This window comes from Balaenoptera ricei, chromosome 19, assembly GCF_028023285.1.
Source record: "Balaenoptera ricei isolate mBalRic1 chromosome 19, mBalRic1.hap2, whole genome shotgun sequence".
Lineage (NCBI taxonomy): Eukaryota > Metazoa > Chordata > Mammalia > Artiodactyla > Balaenopteridae > Balaenoptera > Balaenoptera ricei.
This window is the reverse complement of record NC_082657.1, coordinates 3,410,821-3,431,170: the sequence shown is the minus strand read 5'-3', so window position 1 is coordinate 3,431,170 and position 20,350 is coordinate 3,410,821. Positions and strand designations below refer to the sequence as shown.

The 20,350-nt window shown below is 55.6% G+C and overlaps 1 protein-coding gene across 1 annotated transcript; it reads left to right on the top strand.

Moving 5' to 3' along the window:
- Positions 1–7,326: 7,326 nt before the first annotated feature.
- On the top strand, positions 7,327–18,959 carry EPS8L1 (EPS8 like 1). Its single transcript, XM_059905681.1, has 20 exons — positions 7,327–7,434; positions 8,090–8,142; positions 9,665–9,705; positions 9,959–10,017; positions 10,579–10,740; positions 11,061–11,210; positions 11,788–11,870; positions 12,247–12,508; positions 12,774–12,900; positions 13,105–13,193; positions 13,289–13,363; positions 13,462–13,610; positions 14,615–14,756; positions 14,863–14,891; positions 16,882–17,011; positions 17,112–17,225; positions 17,433–17,703; positions 17,888–18,062; positions 18,492–18,624; positions 18,713–18,959. Exons 2-20 carry the CDS (start codon positions 8,126–8,128, stop codon positions 18,797–18,799), a joined length of 2,295 nt encoding a protein of 764 aa, XP_059761664.1. The 5' UTR covers positions 7,327–7,434; positions 8,090–8,125; the 3' UTR covers positions 18,800–18,959.
- The last annotated feature ends 1,391 nt before the right edge of the window (positions 18,960–20,350 follow it).

Genomic DNA, 20,350 nt, shown 5'->3' with positions numbered 1-20,350 from the left:
CCAGATTATGGCTCAAATGCCAGGCTGAGAAGCTTGGCTTTAATTCAGAGGATACTGGAGACCCATGAAAGAGTAATGAGCCATGGAAGGTCATGAGCAGATCTATGTTTTAGGAATTTTGTTTCCAGGTGAGATGCAGAATACGGACTGGAGAGGGACATAAGGGATGTAGGAAGAGCAGCATTCAGGACCCATTAGGGAAAGTTGACTAGTTGTTCCCCAAACATACATTCTTCCTTTCTTGCTCATAATACTAGAGCCACTGGTTTATAGCTGGGCACATGAGCACCTAGAACAAAGAATCATTTCCCAGCCTCCTCTGCACCTAGCTGTGGCCATGTGTCTAAGTTCTGACTTAGACGAGATGTGAGCAAAAAGGACATGTGTACTCAAAATGAAAAGACACTTGCCCCCTTTCTTCCTTTCTTCTGGCTGCAAGGCAGATCTGATGGCAGGACCTGAGGCAGCCATTTTGGACCATGAGGTGGAAGCCCTATTTTGCCAGAGTAATGAGATGGAAAGAGCCTGGGTCCCTGATGATTATGGAGCTGCCACATGGGCCCTGGATCAACTGCAATAAATAAGCTTCAACCCGATTTAAGCCACTAGTAGTCCAGGTCTTTCTGTTAGAGCAGCGATCCCATCTCAGAAAATAGCAACTCCAGTCTTCCCATTGCCTAGAGCAAAACATGGAGTCATGCTTATCTCCTCTTTTTCTCTCAATACCTGCCAGCTCTTCCTTCAAAGTATATCCAAAAATCTGACCACGTCTCAGCATGTCCATTGCTACCATCTCTCACTGGATTAGTATGAAAGCCTCCTAGCTGGTCTCCTTGCTTCCCCCTGTTCTCCACACAGAAATTAGGGAATCCTTTTGAAACTTAACTCAATTGCCGTTGGGGAACCATCTTGGTCATAATCGATTCAGGCAGGAAGCATCCGTAGATGCCAAAACTAATGAGTTAAAGTTTCATGACACACAGGATATTTACATAGTCTCAAAGTAGCTCTCCACAAGATACTTATTAATTACAAAGGAAAAAATGTACAGAAACCCGGCAGAGGTTTTCTCTGTATGCTTTTGCAACTTTTCTACAAGTCTGAAATTATTTCAACACTGGACCAATACAACATAGACGTATGGCTGATTCACTTTGTTATAAAGCAGAAACTAACACACCATTGTAGAGCAATTATACTCCAATAAAGATGTTAAAAAAAAAAATAGATGAACCTCAAAAACACTATGAGGTCACATATTGTATGATTCCATTTATAGGCAATGTCCAAAACAGGCAAATCCACAGAAACAGAAAGCAAATGGTGGTTTTCAGGGGCTGTGGGGAGGAAGGAATGGGGAGTGACTTCTAATGGGTATGGACTTTATTTGGGGAGGGTGAAAATGTTTGGGAATTAGATGGATATGATGGTTGCATAACATTGTCAGTGTACTAAATGCTATTCAGTTGTTCAATTTAAGATAGTTAATTTCAGGGACTTCCCTGGCGGCCCAGTGGTTAAGACTTCGCCTTCCAATGCAGTGGGTGCGGGTCCGATCCCTGATCGCGGAGCTAGGATCCCACATGCCTTGTGGCCAAAAAAACCAAAACATAAAACAGAAGGAATATTGTAACAAATTCAATAAAGACTTTAAAAATGGTCCACATCAAAAAAATCTTAAAAAAAAAAAAAAGATGGTTAATTTCAGGTCAATTTTTTAAAAAAATTTGATCAAAACACTTCTATTGTACCGTCAATTTCTGATCCTTAGAGTGACCCTGGGAATCCACAATCCACCCCCATCACCTTTCTGACTTCATGTCCTACCCCTCTGCCCTCAACACTCTGCTCCATAAACACTAGCCTTGCTGTGTGAGCATTCACCTCAGGACCTTTGCACTGGCCCTTGCCCCTGCCTGAAAATCTTTCCCCAGATATGCTCACACCTCACTCCCTCCAGAGCTTCACTCAAATATCATAGTCTCAAGGAGGACCTCCCCAACCAATAAAACCCCCCAAACACGTGCTGGACCTCCCTGGCGCTCTTCCCTGCTTTATGACCACCATGTGACATTCTACACATTTACTTTTTAATTTTGTTTTCTACAGGAATGTAAACTCCATAAGGACAGGTCTGGGGCCATTGAGTTCCCTGGCACCTAGAACAGTGCCTGGTGTAGAGGGGATGGTTAATAAACATTTGTTGAATGAATGGATAAATGTCCTGAATAAATGAATGGTCATTGGAAGCTTAGGACGGAGGCTGTCCATTGCTTGAGGTGTCAGATCAGGCACTGGGGTGCAGAGCTGCGTGTCTGCAGAACCAGCCCTTGTCACCTCATGTGGATCTGGTCATTTAGTTATTGATTTATTCCTTCGTCTATTTTTCGTCCGTTGGCTGAGCACTTAGCTGCTCTAAGCACTTTACACGTCTTTTCACACCGCATCTTCCCACCAGCCTTTACAGCAGGTACCAGGGCTTATGCTCCTTTTAGGGAGGAAGAAATGAGACTAATCGGAGAGTCACTTGCTCAGAGAGCAAAGTCAATTGCTTCAACCCAGGATCCAGACTCAAGTCTGTCTGGAGCCCTTTACCCATCACTTCCTCCTGGATGCAGGCCCCCAACATGGAAGCCAAATGCCTCCAGCTTCAGGAGACAAATCTGCCCTGGATCCCCCCCCAGAGAATAAACAGCTGGCCACCAGCCTCCCTCCTCTGGCCAGGCCAGTTTTCAGACTCACCCTCCTGGTGCTACTCCCCGCCCCCTCTCCAGGGCCAGCCGGTCTCAGAGGAATTTCAAGGAAAAACGTTTTCTAACCCCTTAGGTCCCAGGAAGACCTCCTCCGAGCTTCCACACTGCCGGAGCGACCTCCGTTTATGGCACGTTTCAGGCAACCCATGTTTGAGTCACCTCCCCACCCAGACAGGGAGCTTCTTGAGACTCAGGCTTGGGGCAAGTGCATTTGCGTTGAAGTTTGGCTACCCTATCCTTTGCAGTTGTCATGGTCAACACCAACATCATGACCATCCTCATAGCTGTCTCCAGTCTCATCTCCTCTGGCCAGCCACACCCCCACCTGCCCAGCCTCCCCAAGGTGTTCCCTCTACCTAAAACCCTCTCTGCATTCCTGGCTCCGTCTTGAAATTCAGGTCAAGGCTCCCATGCCACCTCGTCAGAGAGGCCATCCCTGACTACCTCACCAGAAGTGGCCACACCTGCCTGCCCCTCGGTCACTCCATTTCTTCACATTTATTTCCTCCACAGAGATTACCACAATCTGAAAGTCTTATTCACGTGTGTGTCCCTACCTGTTTATCTTCTGTCTCCCCACCACACCCGCTAGAATGACAACAACACAAGGGCAGGGGTTTTGTCTGTCTAGCACTTAGAACATGCTTGGTACACAGTAGGTGCTTGAGTATTTGCTACTACATGACTTTGGGACTTTGCATACGCCACTCCTCAAGCTTAGAATATCATTCCTTGCCACGTCTTCCTTGGCGAACTCCTATTCATCCTTCAGAACCCCATCCAGTTATCACTTAACCTGGGTAGTCTTCTTTGACTGCCTCGCATACCCACCACAGAGTTGGAATAAGTGTCTCCTCTGGGGACACTCAATGCCCTGTTGCCACCTCCAGCAGTGCACATTTCACTGTGAATTGCTACTGTGGGTGCCAGCAGGGTCTATTTCCCCAATCAACCTGACTTCTTGAGGGCAAAGGATGAGGCACAATTAGGTCTCAGGGACCATTTATTGAATGAATGAATGAATGAATGAATGGACAAATATGTAAGTAAATATATCTCCCTGAGACCCAACTCCCATCTTATTTATATGCCCTGCCCCAACAAGCTGCCAGACCTGTGAATTCGACCTCCTTCCTTGTCCTAGGAATTCATCAGCAAATCCTACAGTTGGGGGACAGATGTGGGGGGCATGTCTTGGGCGAGGAGGATGAGGGAAGAGATGGGGTGTTTTCAGATATGACATACAGAGGATCTTGGCTTAACAAGCAGCAATGAGAATTCTGTTTGGTTCCTGGGATCTCCCAACAGAGAGAATAAACAATCCAGTTCCCCAAAAACAAAGCTATCCCAGTTCAGGGACAGAGGCAAATTCAGACCCACAGAGTCCTAAAGTTCACTCAGTAAAAGGCGCTCTACTGTCGGTGTTTTGGTGCCAGGTCCCCCCGGTGAGCGCCTCCACCCAGGGCTTTACTGAGTCAGACTCTGCAGGGGTGTGAGCCTCCTCTGGTACTTGGGAACCACGTGCTATGGTTTGGAGAGAGGGAGGCGCCTCCTTTGTGGCAGGGAAGAAGGAAGGAGGCCCTGGGCCCTGAACGAGGGCGGAGGCTCAGGTTTTGGTCTCACCTGCTGCTCCGGAGCACGAAGGAGCTGCTGTCGGTGAGGCCTGGGGGCGCCTGCGCTCCACTGCCCTCCTCCCTCAGACCCAGGGCCCAGGCCGCCCTCAGACCCAGGGCCCAGGCCCCCAGCCCCTCCTCCCTCAGACCCAGGGCTCCAGGCCCCCAGCCCCTCCCCGCCCAGACCCAGGGGTCCAGGCCCCCAGCCCCTCCCCCCTCAGACCCAGGGGTCCAGGCCCCCAACCCCTCCCCGCCCAGACCCAGGGGTCCAGGCCCCCAGCCCCTCCCCCCTCAGACCCAGGGGTCCAGGCCCCCAGCCCCTCCCCCCTCAGACCCAGGGGTCCAGGCCCCCAGCCCCTCCTCCCTCAGACCCAGGACTCCTGGCCCCTCCCACTGAATGCCTTTACAAGGACACTTCTCTCCACCTGCGCATGAAGAAAGGGCCTGGGCTCAGCCAGATCTGCGTTTGTCATGGCCCAGAGCCACTGAGACTTGGACTAGTGGCCTCCCCACTCCGAGCCTCTGTCTTCTCTATCAGCGGGGTACCAGAACCAGCCCCGTCTGCCTCACAGAGAGTAAAGGGTCTGCTCTTTCCCTCGGACTCCAAACCAGGCAGGGCCAAGCTCAGAAAACATTTGTGGCATGGATGTGCCAGGGACACAGAGTGACAGAAGCCGGACACAGAAGAGCAGAGGACCCTCTCCCTGCTGCACGGAGGAGGGGGGCAGTGGCTACTCGCCCAGCTGGTCACTATGTCTCTGTGCCCAGCAGTGCCCAGCAGTGCCCGCACACTCGCTGGCTAGATGGCCCTCCCCTCCGTGGCTCAGGCGGCTCCTGGCCTGGAACACCCCTCCCTCTTCCTCCAGGCCACCTGGGGCTGCCAAACTTGCCCTTCAGGTTTAGCTCTGGCCACCGCACCCCTCCTCCTTCAGGAAGCCTGCCCTGACCCTCTGTGAGCAGCCGCTTCCAGACTTCCAAGGCACCCTTAGCATCTGCCATTATAGGACCTGTGGAAAGAAAGACGTCATCCATGTGGTTGCTAACACTTCTTCCCTAGGATTTTCTCTTCGTCGGGTACTGTACTAAGAGCTCTCCATAACCTCCTTTAATCTTCCCAGTGCTGTTATCCCCATTTTACAGATGGGGGACTGGGGCACAGAGAGGTTAAGTAATTTGCCCAGGGTCACACAGCTAGATAGGGGCCTGGACCATGAGGTGGGGGCACAGAGTAACAACCAAGATGCAGTGTCTAAACTGTATGGCCTGGGCTCAACCATCTCTACCACTTACTAGCTGTGTGATTATAGACAAGTTACTTAACTTGAATATGTCTCAGTTTCTTCATGTATAAAATGGGGATAATTGAACCCATTTCATAGGATGTTGTGAGGTTTATACAAACAAACACACACACACACACACACACACACACACACACACACATAGGTACTCAGAAGAGGATATAAGCACACAATAAGTATTACCAAAATTATTAAGTGGCAAAGCCAGGACCCGAACCCACACCCACCTGGGCTCTTCACCATCACACCACACAATATGATTCTCTCTCTTTCTGTCTGTTCTTTCTTCCCCATCAATCCAGGACAAGGATGTGTCTTCTCTGGTTTCCAGCCTCTCTTAGTATAGACTGTGGGGTCAACATGTGTTCAGTGAAGCAATAATGCACATGAGTGCACCAAATGCAAAAACTCAGTAACTGAACAAATGTCACTCTAGCACTTACTACGTGCAAGACCCTATTCTATATGCTGCAGATACATTGGGGGGCTGAACATACAATAGCCTTTGTCATCATGAAGCTTACATTCTAATGGGGAAGACATAACATAGACAAACAGGTAATATAGTGTGTTACAGGGTGATAAATGATCTGGAGAAAAACTAAATGTTGGGGGAGGGGGAAGAGACTCTGAAGGAGGGAAGGGTCAGAGGTGCTGCCATGTTAAACAAGGTTGCCAGCCAGGCCTCCGTGAGGTGGTGCCATTCAAGCAAAGACCTGAAGAAGATGAGGGAGCAAGCCTCTTCTCATCTGAGGATATGAGAAGAGCTTTCCAGGCAAAGGGTACAGCAAGTGCAAAGGCCCTGAGGCAGAATGCCATCTGGGTACTCAAGGAGCAAAGGAAGAGATGAGGTAGGGTACCATCACTTAAGACTTTGTAGAAGGTCTTCTCTTTTATCCAGAGAAATGGGGAGCCACCGAGGGCTTTTGAGAGTGGAGTGATGTAAGCTGATTTAGGTTTCTATGGGGTCCATGCATTGAGACCGGACTGGGGAGGAAGACAGCAGGGAGACCACTACATGTGTAACTCTGAGCAAGTCTCTGAGCCCTTGTGAGCCTCAGTTTCCTCATCTGCAAAATGGAGACACCCCAACACTCCCTTCGCTGGGTTCGGGGAAGAAGCGGCGTGTATAACTCGGTCAGCGAGGACCATGGCACAGGGGAAGTTCTCGAAAGGAGATTTTTATGCCTGAGGAACCTGTTCATTTTTGTGATGCCCTCAGAGCAGAGTTGGGCATTGAGTCTTAGCTGTCATCGTCATCGGGAATTACTGAGGGACATTTCCAAAGAAGGAGGGAAGGGGAGGGCTGGGGGCCAAGGGCACCGGTGGAGATAGGAACCCCAGACAGGAGGTGTGCACAGAGCAGGGATGGACACCAGCCCTGGAGATGGAAAGGTGGCTCCGGGTTCAAAGCCCCACCCTTCCACATTGACCATGAACAAGCGGCAATCAACTTCGCAGAGGTACCAGGAGAATTCGAAGGGGGTATTTCTGACGCGTGAAGGAGTGTGACATCGAATTACTGTAGTTCTTGTTCTCCTGTTGTGATGGAGACAATAAGCGTTCCGGCTCCCCTGAGGACATCCCAGCCGGCGCCCTGGGTCTGTCAGCCAGCCCCGCCCAGGGGCCACTCCAGCAGGCTGTACCAGGTGAGTGCTCAGGTATGCGGAGGAGGGAGGGCCCTGGGAGTGAGCAGGAAGGAGAGGCCCCTGTCTGGAAGGGAGAGAAGAGCTCAGAGCCTCCCGTCTGACAGAGCTTGAGCAGCAGGTGAGGAGGGGGCCCAGGGAAGAGAGCTGGGTCCTAGCGAGGAGGGGCTGGCGGTGGGGACTCCTGGGTCTGGGGGAGGGGAGCAGGGGGCCCAGACTCCTGGGTCCAGACACAGGAAAGGCTGGGGGAACTAAAGTCTAGTTCTGAAGAGCTAGGGGCTGGAGGTCGGACCCTAACGCCTAAGGGAAGACTATGGGGTCGTAGGGGCTGAAGAATTGGATGAATGTTTCTCTGAGGAGACTTGGTGTCAAAACCCTTTAGTTCCAAGGGACAAGGAGCTCTGAGTTCTGGACTCCTGGGCCCCTGAGAAGGTAAAAGGCTAGGAGACAGGGAGACAGGATCCCTGGGTAGAGGAAGGAAAATGGAGTACACATAGACTAGGGAGCTGCATGTATGGAGCCCTGAGGAATTGGGGGTGGGGAAGTGTACCAGGTGTGAAGGAGGAGGGGCGGGGGGCCCGGACCCCTGGGTCTGAGGGAGGAGGGGCGGGGGGCCTGGATTCCTGGTCTGAGGGAGGAGGGCCTGCAGGTCTAGATTCCTGGTCTGAGGGACAAGGGCCTGAGGGCCTGGACATCTGGGTCTGAGGGAGGAGGGGCTGGGCAGGAATCATAGGTCCTGCGATCAAGCCAGGCCTCACCTCTTTGCTGGCTCTCAGGGCTCCAGGTGGCAGGAGCTCCCCATTCTCGGCACCATGAACACCAGCACTGGGTAAGGACCCCCGCCCACCAGGTCCCCCGGCCGCCCCACCCTTCCCCCCCCACCCTTTCATCCACACCCGCAGGTGGCATTTACAGCAGCCCAGGCCTGGACACTCTGAAGACCACCTGAGCTGCCTCCCTCCTGCTGCCAAGCAGACAGACCTGGGTTCAAATCCAGGCGCTAACTTTCAGCAGTGGTGTGGCCCTGGCCAAAGGACATCACCTCTTTAAGCCTCAGTCCCTCCTCCGTGAAACAGGGACAATTTTGAGAGCTTGATCGGCTAATGCACATACAGGACTTAGCAGAGCATCTGACCAACAGCAGGTGTTCAACTCATGAGAACTGCTAGGCTATCGTTGTTACCTTTTCTTTTTCTTTTTTTGGCTGCGCTGCGTGGCACATGGGATCTTAGTTCCCCAACCAGGGATGGAACCCGGGCACTGAAATCACTGAGTCCTAACCACTGGACCTCCAGGGAATTCCCAGTTGTTATATCTTATTATTAAATATTGACCCTTTGCTAAAAACTCAGGGCTGTTGATAATGAAGGGTCAAGTCTCCTGGAGTGAGCAGGGAGAAGGATAAAGAGAGAAGCATGGGAATAGCTGCACGGGAGATGGAAGGGAATGAGTTCTCCAGCCCAGAGGTAATCAAATCGTGGGGAGATTTGACTGACAAGAGCGGGATGAGGAGCAGAGGTTTGACTAAAAGAGTTTCTCATCCTTCATCTCTCATCTCCGACCCCAACCAAGCTCTGAGCTTCTGTTATTTCTGTGGAAATGGGGACTCGAGAATTCTTCTCAGAGAAAGTGACCTTGAAGAGGAGGTCGAGGGCAAGAGACAGAGAAGGATTTGGCTGAAAAGAACCTGGCCCGTGGGGGTAGGAGGAGAAGAAGATAACTTTCCATCTACTCCCAATACTAATGCTACTGTAAAAAATCCCATTTATTGGGAGTTCCCTGGTGGTCTAGTGGTTAGGATTTCACGCTTTCAGTGCCGTGGCCCAGGTTCAATCCCTGGTCAGGGAACTGAGATCCTGCAAGCCACGCCGCACAGCGCAGCCACAAAAAAAAACCCATTCATTGAGCAACTACTGTGTGTTAAGCCCTTTGCATCATCATAATAATGATAATAACAGTTACTAAGGCTGCACAACATTCCAACTGCATCACCTCATTGAATTCGCCCAACAGACCTACCAGACAGACACTATAGGGTAACTAACCCCTGTCTTACGGAAAGGGAAACCGAAGCAGGAGAGATTGTCTCCCACCCGGGGTCTTATGACAAAGCAGTAGCTGGCAGGGGATTCGAACCCAGGTCTGTGTGACAGTAGAGACCACACTCGCCACCACCACCCAGTACCACTGCCATACTTGTCTTGTTAAAGTCCAGCTCTGGCCCTGCCCTCCCCTGCCCAAAACCCTCCATGGCTCCCCAACTGCCCTCACAAGCTCTGCTTGGCACTCAAAACTCCCATGATCTGCCCCCAATTCCCAAGGCCCCTCTCACCCCTCTTTTCCTTCACTAGCCCAGAAGCTTCTCCCAAACGGAGTGCCAAGTCTATCTATGGTGAGTTGAGGGGCAAGGAAGCCCCGGGCCAAGAGAAACTAGGTCTGAGGGAGGAGGTAACTGAGGACCCAAACTCCTGGATCTGATGGGGGAAGGGTTTGGGGGTCTGGACTCCTTTTCTGAGGGAGGAGGGGCTGGGGGTCTGGACTCCTGGGTCTGGAGGGGAGGGGGCTGGGGGTCTGGACTCCTGAGTCTGAGCGGGAAGGGGCTGGGAGCTGGGTCTCCTGCAGCCATTCTCCTTCTCCCCCCACAGAACAGAGGAAGCGTTACTCCACTGAGGTTATGGCCGATGTTTCCCAATATCCAGTCAATGTGAGTCTGGGGTCTGTGTCGCCACGGGGAGTCTTGCAGGAGGCAAGGCAGGCCTGAGGAGATGGGGGTGTTGAAAGCGGTTGGACCTCCAAGCAGAAAGAACTTGGGAAACTCAGTTTGCTCATCTGCAAAATGGACTTCTTCTGCCTTGCTTCAGATGTGGGTATTCAGTGGAGGAACTCAATTCCACTTGACTCTGCCAACTTTTCCTCTGGACCAACTTCTGTGCTGGATAGTTGGACCACAGGGACAAATCAGATGCAATCCTGGATGAGCAGGGGTCAGACAAGGTCCAGAGGCACCAGCAAAATTGCCAGGTGCTCTAACGGAGGTAGAGCTGCTTAGAAGGAACTAGATATAATCCAGACCATTCTCTGCCTTCAAGGGGTCTAGCTGCAGAGCTAGACCCAGGAAAGACACACAAAGGGCACTGCGAGGAGGTGGGGCAGGTGATCAGAGAAGGCTTCCCAGAGGAGGTGTGGTTAGTCGCAGGCTGGAAGGCTGATTCCAGGGGATTCTCAGCCCACCTGGCTTCATCCTGGAACTCGCTGCTTTCTCCAGCACCTGGTGACCTTCTGCCTGGGTGAGGAGGATGGCGTGCACACGGTGGAGGACGCCTCGCGTAAGCTGGCCCTCATGGACAGCCAAGGCCGCGTCTGGGCCCAGGACATGCTGCTGCGCGTGTCTCCCAAACACGTTGCGCTGCTGGACCCAGTCTCCAAGGTGCCACGGGGCATGTGGGTGGAAGGAGCAGCTTGGACTGAGCCGGCCAAGGCATGGAGAGCCCTAGGGACGTCAGGGATCTGAGTGTGAACCTTGATTCCTGCACGTCCTTCCTCTGGAAACTTTGGCAAGGGACCCCCGCCCCCTTTTTGAGCCTCATTAGCCCCATCTATTAAACAGGGGTGTTATCCCTGGCCCCTCAACTTGGGGTGGAGGTTGCCGTGCGCAGTGCCTGTACGTGCTGGCACTGCTGGCACCACTTAGGAGTATCCTTGGCTCAGGGTCTCAGTTTACCCGCTGTCCCACCCTCCACCCCACAGGAGGAGCTGGAGTCGTACCCGCTGAGCGCCATCGTGCGTTGCGACACGGTGATACCGCCGGGCCAGAGCTGCTCACTGCTGCTGCTCGTGTGCCAGGAGCCCGAGCGCACGCAGCCCGACGTGCACTTCTTCCAGGGCCTGCGTCTGGAGGTGAGCGAACCGGGGCCGGGGCCACAGCCCAGAACAGGGCTGAGACCCTGCGGATTCCGGGGGCGGAGCTGAAACTGGGCGGAGTCCGGAGCCAGACCTCCAACGGGGTGGGACCTCTAAGACGGGGGGGCATGGTGTGCGGCAAAGGCGGGGTCAGGGCCAGCGGAGGGGGCGCGACCTGTAAAGGAATTCTGGGAGGGAGGGGGATTTGAGGACAGATTGAACGTAGGGTCGAGAAGGAACGGGAGGGCAGAATGGAGACGGAGGCTAAGAGCTCGGACAGAACGTGGACAGAACATGGAAGTGAGCGTCTTGGGGAGCAGCCAGAACTAGGATGGGAGTGAGTGTGGTCTAGGGGCGAAGTGCCATCTGGACGGGGCCTCCGTGGTTGGGGGAGTGGCCTAAGGCAGGGACAGTCTAAGGGCCGGGGTGTGAGTTTAGGGCGTGGACGTGCGTGGGCGCAGTGCGTAAGCGATGACTGGACGTGGTCTGGGGCCGAGCTGAGGAATCGATCCGGAGAGCCGCCTGGGCGGGCCGTGGGTGGGTAGGGGTCGTGGCCTGACGGCGTGATTGACAGGCGGAGTTGATCCGAGAGGACATCCAGGGGGCTCTGCACAACTACCGCTCGGGCCGCGGGGAGCGCAGGGCGGCGGCGCTCAGGTAAGGGGGCCGGACTGCAAGCGGGGGAGAAGAGACGACGGGGAGATCTCTGGGGGGCCGGCTCCCCTCTTTGGGCCTCAGTTTCCCCATCCTAGAAATCGGTGGATACCACTAGCCTAGAGCAGAACGAGTTTTAAATGGAGTCAAACAAACCCTGTACCAAGTGTACTCCCCTCCCGTCGGTTTCTCCTCCCTCTGCCTCAGTTTCCCTCCGGAGAGGTGCTCTCCCATCCCCTATATATCGGATTTCTCCCTACCACTGAGAGCCTAGGTTTGACCCCTTTGGGCCACAGTGTTTCAGATTGAAGGCCCGAATTTCTCCCCTCCCCGGATCCCTCGGTGTGCCCAGCCTCAGTTTCCCCTTCTTCCCCCGCAGGGCCACGCGAAAGGAGCTGCAGTGCCACCCCTCTCCCGCCGCCGAGACCCCGCCCCCGCAGCACCGCCCGACGGTCCGCGCCGCGATCAACACGGCGGAGCCAGCCGCGGGCCGCAGGCGACCCCAGGCGGACCCCATCCCAGAGACTGAAGAGATGCGGAGGCCGGGCCGGGCGGAGGTCTGCAGCAGCGCTGACCCGGCCTCTCGGGACCTGGGCCCCCGGGGCCCAGACCTGGCCAGTCTGCAGGCGGAGCGGGAAGTGGTGAGTGAGGCGGGGCTAGGGCCGGGGCGGGACTGGCTGCAGGTGTGAATCTTCTGTCAGGGGGTGGGGCTTGGTTCTGGGGACTTGGTCAGACTTCTGGGGGTGTGGCCGGGGTGTGTGTGACAGAATGGGGGCAGGGTCAAGCATCAGAGGGCGTGGCCTGGCCTGAATGTGCCTAAGCGCTCTTGGTTTGAGAGGGCTTGGACAGGGGGGATGAGGGTCCGAGATTCAGGGGTCCCACGCATCCCCCTGCTCTGCCCCCCAGGACATCCTGAACCACGTGTTCGACGACGTGGAGACCTTCGTATCAAGGCTGCAGAAGTCCGCCGAGGCCACCCGAGTGCTGGAGCACCGAGAGCGCAGCCGCAGGACCCGGCACCGGGAGGCGGGGGGTGAGGAGGCGCCACCGAGAGGCAATCCTGAACACCCCCTTCCTGGCCACTCCCAAATATCCACCCGCTCCCTTGGGTCCCTCCTTGCGCCCCCTGCCAGTTTCACTCCCTATCGCGATCTCACTGGGTCTCTGCCTCTCTCTTCGACCCTGCCTGACGCTGTCTGCATGTCCCCCATCACCGCGCCTGCCTCTCTACCCACAGAGGGCCTCCTGACGCTGCGGGCCAAGCCGCCCTCAGAGGCTGAGTTCATCGATGTGCTTCAGAAAATCAAGTACGCCTTCAGCTTGCTGGTGAGGACGCGTTCATCCCGGGGCGTCAGGGGGCGAGGGGAATAACAAACCTGACCTGTCCGCGCACTAATACCAGCACCTCCCCGGCTCCACAGGGCCGGCTGCGCGGCAACATCGCCAACCCCTCCTCCCCAGAACTGCTGCACTTCCTGTTCGGACCTCTGCAAATGGTGAGACACCCCCGGCCTCAGCCCTCAGGGCTGCCTGCAGCAGGAGGGTTCCACTTCAAGAAGGTCTGATAGCTTGCCCACTCCTGCGCCCCTGCCAGATTGTGGACACCTCGGGCGGCCCCCAGTTTGCGAGCTGCGTGCGGCGGCCGCATCTGACTTCCGAGGCTGTGGCGCTGCTGTGGGACAACGTCACCCAACTTGAAAACACGCTCTGGACCTCGTTGGGGGACTCTTGGACCCGCCCGGGGTAAGGGGCGGGGCTGGGAGGCTGGGGTCGTGGTGATTGGAGAGACAGGCCTGGAAGGCAGGAGGCGTGGTGATTCAGGGGCGGGGCGGGGGGCTGGGAGCGTGGTGATTGGAGGAACAGGGCTGGGAAGCAGGAGGCGTGGTGATTTAGGGGTGGGGTTGAGAGGAAGTGGCGGGGCTGTTGGAAAGATGGGGCTAGGAGGGTAGGTTAGTTGTGGGGCTTAGCTAGAGGGTGTCGCCAAAGAAATTGAAGTTCAGGTGGGACTAGGTCAAATGCCACGATCCGATTGGAGGGAAGGTCAGCAGCTTTGCGTGGCGTATGAAACGGTCTGCTGAGCCTCTTTGGTGGTGTGGCAGTGCCCGTGGTTCTCTCCTAGGCAGGCCTATCAACTCCAGGCTCTGTCGTAGTAATTTGTACCCAGGACCTGTCCTCTCAGTCACTCACCTTTCCCCAAGGAGTGTGTTGTCTTTTCTGTTTAAAAAAGTTGCAAAAATAAATCTTAAAGTTAGGTAGTTAGGTTTTTTCGTAGCATGATTAAAAAAAAAAAAAAAGACTCAAAAACTCAAACCGGAATAAAAGGCAGGACTTAGAGGAATGGAGTGAGGCTATGCCGAAGGGGCGGGCTTAGGAAACGTTTGGTCTGTGGTTTTGGAAAGGGGGCGCAGTCTTTGCGCTTGGAGGCTGAGAGCTTCAAGGGAGTACGTGCAGAGCTAGATGCTGGGCTTAGGGGAAAGGGACGGCATGTGTGTAGCTAGAAACATGGTTTGGAATCAGAGGTGAGATTCAGAGGCCAGGGCGGAGCATGAGTGGAATCAGGGTATTTACAAATATAGTTGATATCGTGGATGCAGCTTAGAGGCAGGGGCAGGGCTTGGCAAAAGGGGGCAAGATTAGAATTGTTGGAATAGAACAAGGCTTAAGGGGAGGGGGAAAACTTCATGAAGTTACTGACAGGGAGGTCAGACCAGGATCCCTGAGGATCCCTTGCCCCTCCTTGGCTGCAGGATGGAGCTACCCTCAGAGGAGGGACCCCCATACAGACCTGAGTTCTACAGTGGCTGGGAGCCCCCAGCCACGGACCCACAGGGTCGCGCCTGGGAGGACCCAGTAGAGAAACAGCTACAGCACGAGCGGCGGCGCCAGCAGGTGAGGCTAAGGCTTAAGCTCCCCCAGGTGACACAGGGGGGCCGTGACACTGAATTCTGGGGCGCAGGCCTGGCCCCAGCTGATCTACTGCTCTCGTCTCCTGCAGCAAAGCGCTCCTCAGGTCGCTGTCAATGGGTGAGTGTCAATGGGTGAGTCGGGTCAGGTGGGGTCAAGGAGGGGTGCGTCCTGGGGGCTCCCAGCGCTGACTCCGCTTCCCCTTTTTTCTTTTTCCTTTTGTCTTCCCGGCTGTTCGAAGGTGGGTGAGGTGGCAATGAGGCAGGGGCCGGGGCTGGGAGAGGGGGGAGGATCAACGAGGGAGGGAGTGGGGCCCAGACTTCTGGGTTCAAGGGAGGAGGGAACTGGAGGCCCAGATTCCAGGGTCTAAGGGAGGAGGGTGCTGGGAGTGGGTAAAGTCTGAGAGGGACCCCTAGATCCCCAAAGGTCTGGAAGAAGGCAGTTTGGTTTCCCAGGGCCTGGGAAGCTCCCTGCCTGGGTCCCTATATGGACAGAGTCCTGGGTGTTGGAGAGAAGAGGCTGGGGAATTAGATATTGGGTTTTGAAGAAGAGCTCAAGTCTGGTGCTTGGGACCTTGGAGACCCAGGGAAGTAGGCTTGGGACTTAAAGGGCCAAGGGGCAAGTTTCTGGGAAAGTTAGGAAGTGGTAGTATCTCTGGGCTCCTGAGAGAGGTAAAGGCTGGGAGGCTGGACCCTTGCTTTCCCAAGGCTCTAGAGCAATTGTCTCAGTCCCTGCTGGGTGTCACACTGGGACCTTTTAAGCGTTAAAAGGTCGAGGAAATTAAAGCTTGAGATCTGGACTCCTAGGTCTCTGGAGGAGGAAAGAACTGGGGGTGCAAATTCATAGTCCCAACAAGCAATGGCGGTGCAGACTCTTGGGTCCCGGGGGAAGAAGGGCCTAGAGGAGCTAGGATTCCTTGGGCAAGTCGCGGGGCAGATGGGAGGGAAACTGCGTGGGATGAGAAGACAACAAAGCAGCAGGTCTGGAGGAGCAGACGGGGGTCTGGGTGAGGGCTCGGGCAGAGAGTCTCAGCAGAGACGGCGGCGTGCTGGGAGCTGGCGCCGGCCCCACACAGGGGGTGCCTCGGCCCTGAAGACTCCCCTCTCCCTTGCACAGGTAGGCCTGATCCGGGCTGAGGTGCCTTTTACTGGGTTGTCAGAGCTAAAAGTCTGCTCCCCCTCCCCCCAGCTGCCTGGTCTAGCGGACCCCCCCTCTCGGTGCGCTTCTGAATCTTGAGCTTGACACCCACAGTTTTTTTTTTTTTTTACACCCACAGCTTTTAACTCACCTTTTTTTTTGCGCTTCAAGTTCTTTGCAGGGGGCAGGAGGGGAATGGAAATAATAATAATCCCTCCCTGAAAGAGGGAGAAGTCTGTGAGGTTGTACAGGCTAGCAGTTAGGAGCTCAGGGTCATGGGAGCGCTCAGGTTCACGTCCAGCTGTGTGCAAGTAGAATGGAATTACTCAGGACATGAGCTCTGGGGCCAGCCTGCCCGGGTCCCAGTCTGACTACACCTCTTTCTTGCTCTGTGACCTTTACATCACCGTGTCACTTTATATCACTGTTCCTTTCCTGTAAAATGGAGATAATAATTGGGTCTCTGGAGGGAGGAAGGAACTAGGGGGTCCAAACTCATGATTCTACCAAGTGTTGTCTCTAGCATCAAATCAGCTAATATATGTAGCAGACTTTGAACAGTGTCTGGCATGTAATAAGTGCTATATAAGTGTTAACTATTGTTTTTATTATGCTTATGAGTTATCATTATGCATAAGTCCAGTACACAGTAGATGCTCAATAAATAGCAGCTGTCTCTAGCTGTGTAATCTGGGGAGAGTCATTTTATTTCTCTGAGCCTGAATGTTCTCACCTATAAAATGGAGCTGATGCTAGTACTCATATCACGTGCTTACTGCATGGTGCCAGGCACATAAGGAGCACAATATATTCAAACCGGTATTCCAATTTCAAACCTGTGTTAACAGTATTAACCTGCCTCCCCTGCCTCGACCCCTGCTTGGCTTTAACCCCAGCTCACACCAACACCCTACAGTCCAGAGCAGTGGAGCTGGCTGCCTCCTTACCCCCCAACCCTTCCCCTTCTCCTCAGTCACCAAGACCAGGAACCAGAAGCTGAGCCCCAGGGGCTGGAGCCGGCGGGAAAGTGGGTCCTATGTAATTATGACTTCCAGGCGCGCAATAGCAGCGAGCTGCCCGTCAAGCAGTGGGACATACTGGAGGTCAGAGGAGTGGGGGACGGGGTCGGGGGCTGGGGGGCTGGAGTCCACCCAGCCCTAGCTACAGACACAGCCTCTGAACCCTCCCCTGTACCTCTTCCAGGTCCTGGATGACCAGCGCAAGTGGTGGAAGGTTCGGGACCAGAGGGGACAGGAGGGATATGTACCCTATAATATCCTGACACCCCACCCGGGGCCGCGTGGGGGCCGCAGCCTGGTGAGCCAGGGCAGACTCCTGGGTCTTGAGGGAAGAGGGGCTAGGGGTCAGATCCTGCGTCCTGGGAACAAGAGGCGCGGGGGATAAGGGGTCAAAGTCACTGGCAGGGGAAGTGGCTGAGGATTCGGAAATTCACCTCCAGGCGAAGGGGACTAGGACTCAGTCCTCTTTGTGATCCAGGTGCTCTCCTCTTTTTCCCCTCTCTAGGAGAGTAGCACTCCCTTTCCCCCTCCACCACCAGTGTCGGCCCCGGCTCCGGCTCCCCCTCCACCACCAGCGCCGGCCGTGGCTCCGGCTCCCCCTCCCCCACCAGCCTCGGCCCCGGCTCCTCCCCCCCCTCCCCCTCCCCCACCAGCGCCGGCCCTGGCTGCGGCTCCCGGTCCCCGACCAGCGCGGACCCAGGCTCCGGCTCCGTCTCGGTCTCGGTCTCCCAGGGACAGCTGCGAGAGCCTCAACAACTTGGACTCCAGCAAGAAGGGTGAGTGGTGGGGGCACCCCTTCGAGGGAGCGGTCCTTGTCCTCGCTTTCCAGGCAGAGAAACCGAGGCTCAGAAAGATTAAACGGACTCCCGACCCATCACGAGGACGCTGGAGGTCCCCGACCCTCTGAGCCCAGGGCCCGTCGCCCTGAGTCCGCCCTCCCTCCCGGTTTCCCGCCTGCAGAGAAATTCTCCCAGATGCTCAGTATCAACGAGGAGCTGCAGGCACGCCTGGCCCAGGGCCTCATGGGCCCCAGCCGCGCAGCCCCGGGGCCCCGCACCCCGGAGCCGCAGCTCAGCCCGCGCTCCAACGCTTCGGAGGTCCGCGCCTGGCTGCAGGGCAAGGGCTTTAGTTCAGGGTGAGTTTGGCAGCTGCCGGCTAGGGGATCCTGAGATACCGGCGCTAGAGGCGGAGCGCTCCGATTGGCCCAGAGGGGGCACGGCAGACCACGGGAGACTGGGATTGGTCCAAAACGGGGGTCTGTCTGATAGCAACTATGACTGTCAGGCTGTGATTGGCATGTTTTTCCAGGCTCCGATTGGAGTCTCCAGGGAAGCCCCGCCTCCCTTGGAAGGCAGCCCCCCCCCCCCACCACCACCACGGCGCGCTATGATTGGTGGATGGGGATTCAGGAGCCATCAGCAGCGGCCGCCCCCCGGCTTGAGAGCTAGAATGCTGCTCAGATTGGACAAAGGGCTAAGCGGGCGTAGAGTGGTTGGTGGGGCTGAGGAGGCTTGAGCCGTGATTGGCCAACAGGCCTGACTGTGCCCTGGATGCCCCTGCTCAGGACCGTGGCCGCGCTAGGCGCACTGAGCGGCGCGCAGCTATTCTCGCTGCAGAAAGAGAAGTTTCGGGCGCTGAGCCCCGAGGAGGGGGCGCGCGTGTACAGCCAGATAACAGTGCAACGCTCGCTGCTGGAGGTGAGGCAGGCGCTCGTCCCCGAGCCCGGACGGGGGAGGGCGCTGAGGGCTCTGCCTCCAACGTCCTGATTTTCCACCCCCGCTCCAGGACAAAGAGCAAGTGTCAGAGCTGGAAGCGGTAATGAAGAAGCAAAAAAAGAGGCTGGAAGACGAGGTGGAAACGGAAGTCATTTGATCCTTCCCCGCCCCTCTGCTAAGTTTCCAGGCAGCAGCCCCGCGGGAGAACGGACTCTGCAGACTGCCCCCACCAACGGAAGTAGATCCCTCCAGGGATCGCCGACCTGTTCCAGCCTTGGTCTTACCCCGTCCGGTTAGATAAATCGGCCCGCCCATAATGGAGTCTCCTGAGAAGTGCTCTCGGATTGGCCGAGAACGGGCATTGAGACAATTTAGGGCAAGTGCTTGCGCTCGGGAGCCCTGCGTATTGTGATAATGCTGCCCGGTCTATAAATAGCCTCCTCTTAGCAGGCGGTGTCAACTGCTGTCCCTTCTCTACCCGGGTACCAGGGGCCAGGAACCTGCCCCTCACCCCAGCAACAGCCTCACAGGAAAGGAATCTAGCAGATGTCCCCACTCTCTTTGGTTTCTTTCTCTGAATCCTCCCAGCTCAGGCTTCCTCCTGACCTCCCAGCCTCCAGTCTATCCTCTAGTTCACTCCAGAGGGATCTTCTGAACACCCAATGCCCCAGTCCACCCCTTGCTCAAAATCCTTTTCTGGCTCCCCATCGCCGTCTTAGCCCCATAGCCTGGCATTCGAGGCCCTGAGTGGTTTGGTCCCTACGTCTCCAACCTCGTCTCTCACCTCCTCATCCCCAGTGCATTCTGGTCCTGCCCTTCTCCACACACTCCCCAAACCCCTTCGACCACTGGGGTTTTAACAATTGCTGGTTTCTGCTGGCTGTAACGATTCTCTGCCTGTTGAACTCCTATTCAGCTGTCCTGACCCAGCTCAAATACCCTCTTTGGAAAAGCCTGCCCGCATCCCCTAGGTTAGTCTCCCAGCATCCACTTTTACACCTTGTTCCCCACCTCCAGCCAGGGGTCCAGCTACGGAGAAGTGGCTGCCTCCTGAATGAGTCACAGGCTTCCTGGCCACTCTTCATCCTGTGAGACGACAGCCTAACAGGAAGCTTCCTACCTCCTCAGCAACAGCTCCTTTTCCCTCTGGCCAGCCAGCAAGTTTTTCCCGTCATCTGGGTGGGTGGCGAGGCTGGTTTGGGACTGGTTTTCTCTGGATCCCAACCTGGTTCAGCGTGGACGCTTCTGCTTCCCCAAAATGCCCCCTGACAAGCTCCCCTCCCCACCCCAACCAATTCCTGCTGGCCTCTCCCCCGGAGCTCAGCTTCTATCCGAGCCACCAGATGGCGCCCTCCAAAATCAGATGGGAAGGGACCAGAGGCACAGCCCTAGGCAGGCAGGAGCTGATCCTCAGCCCCTATTTGCCGCCCTCATGCCTCGGCCTCCTTCTGGAACCAGACCCATCATCTCTCCAAGATTCCTTCCCACCTCAACCCCACCCTCTCCCCTGCTCACACACCTCCCCTGGCTCCCCATGTCCCACCAGATAAAATCCAAGCTCCGGCTCGGCAGCCGAGGGCCTGTAGCCTGCCAAGCTTACAAGCTTCTCGGGCACCGTGCCCAGCTTCCCTCTCCCTGTCTCCACGCCTCAGTTCATGCTGTTCGTTTCACCCGGAATACTCTCAGCCCTAGCAGGTGTCTAATCGTC

What these genes read in the sequence shown, in the direction of transcription:
- EPS8L1 (XM_059905681.1), top strand. An exon ending in CGCGTGGGGGCCGCAGCCTG is followed by an intron (nt 17,226 to 17,432) that starts GTGAGCCAGGGC and finishes TCCCCTCTCTAG; the next exon opens with GAGAGTAGCACTCCCTTTCC. An exon ending in GGCAAGGGCTTTAGTTCAGG is followed by an intron (nt 18,063 to 18,491) that starts GTGAGTTTGGCA and finishes GCCCCTGCTCAG; the next exon opens with GACCGTGGCCGCGCTAGGCG.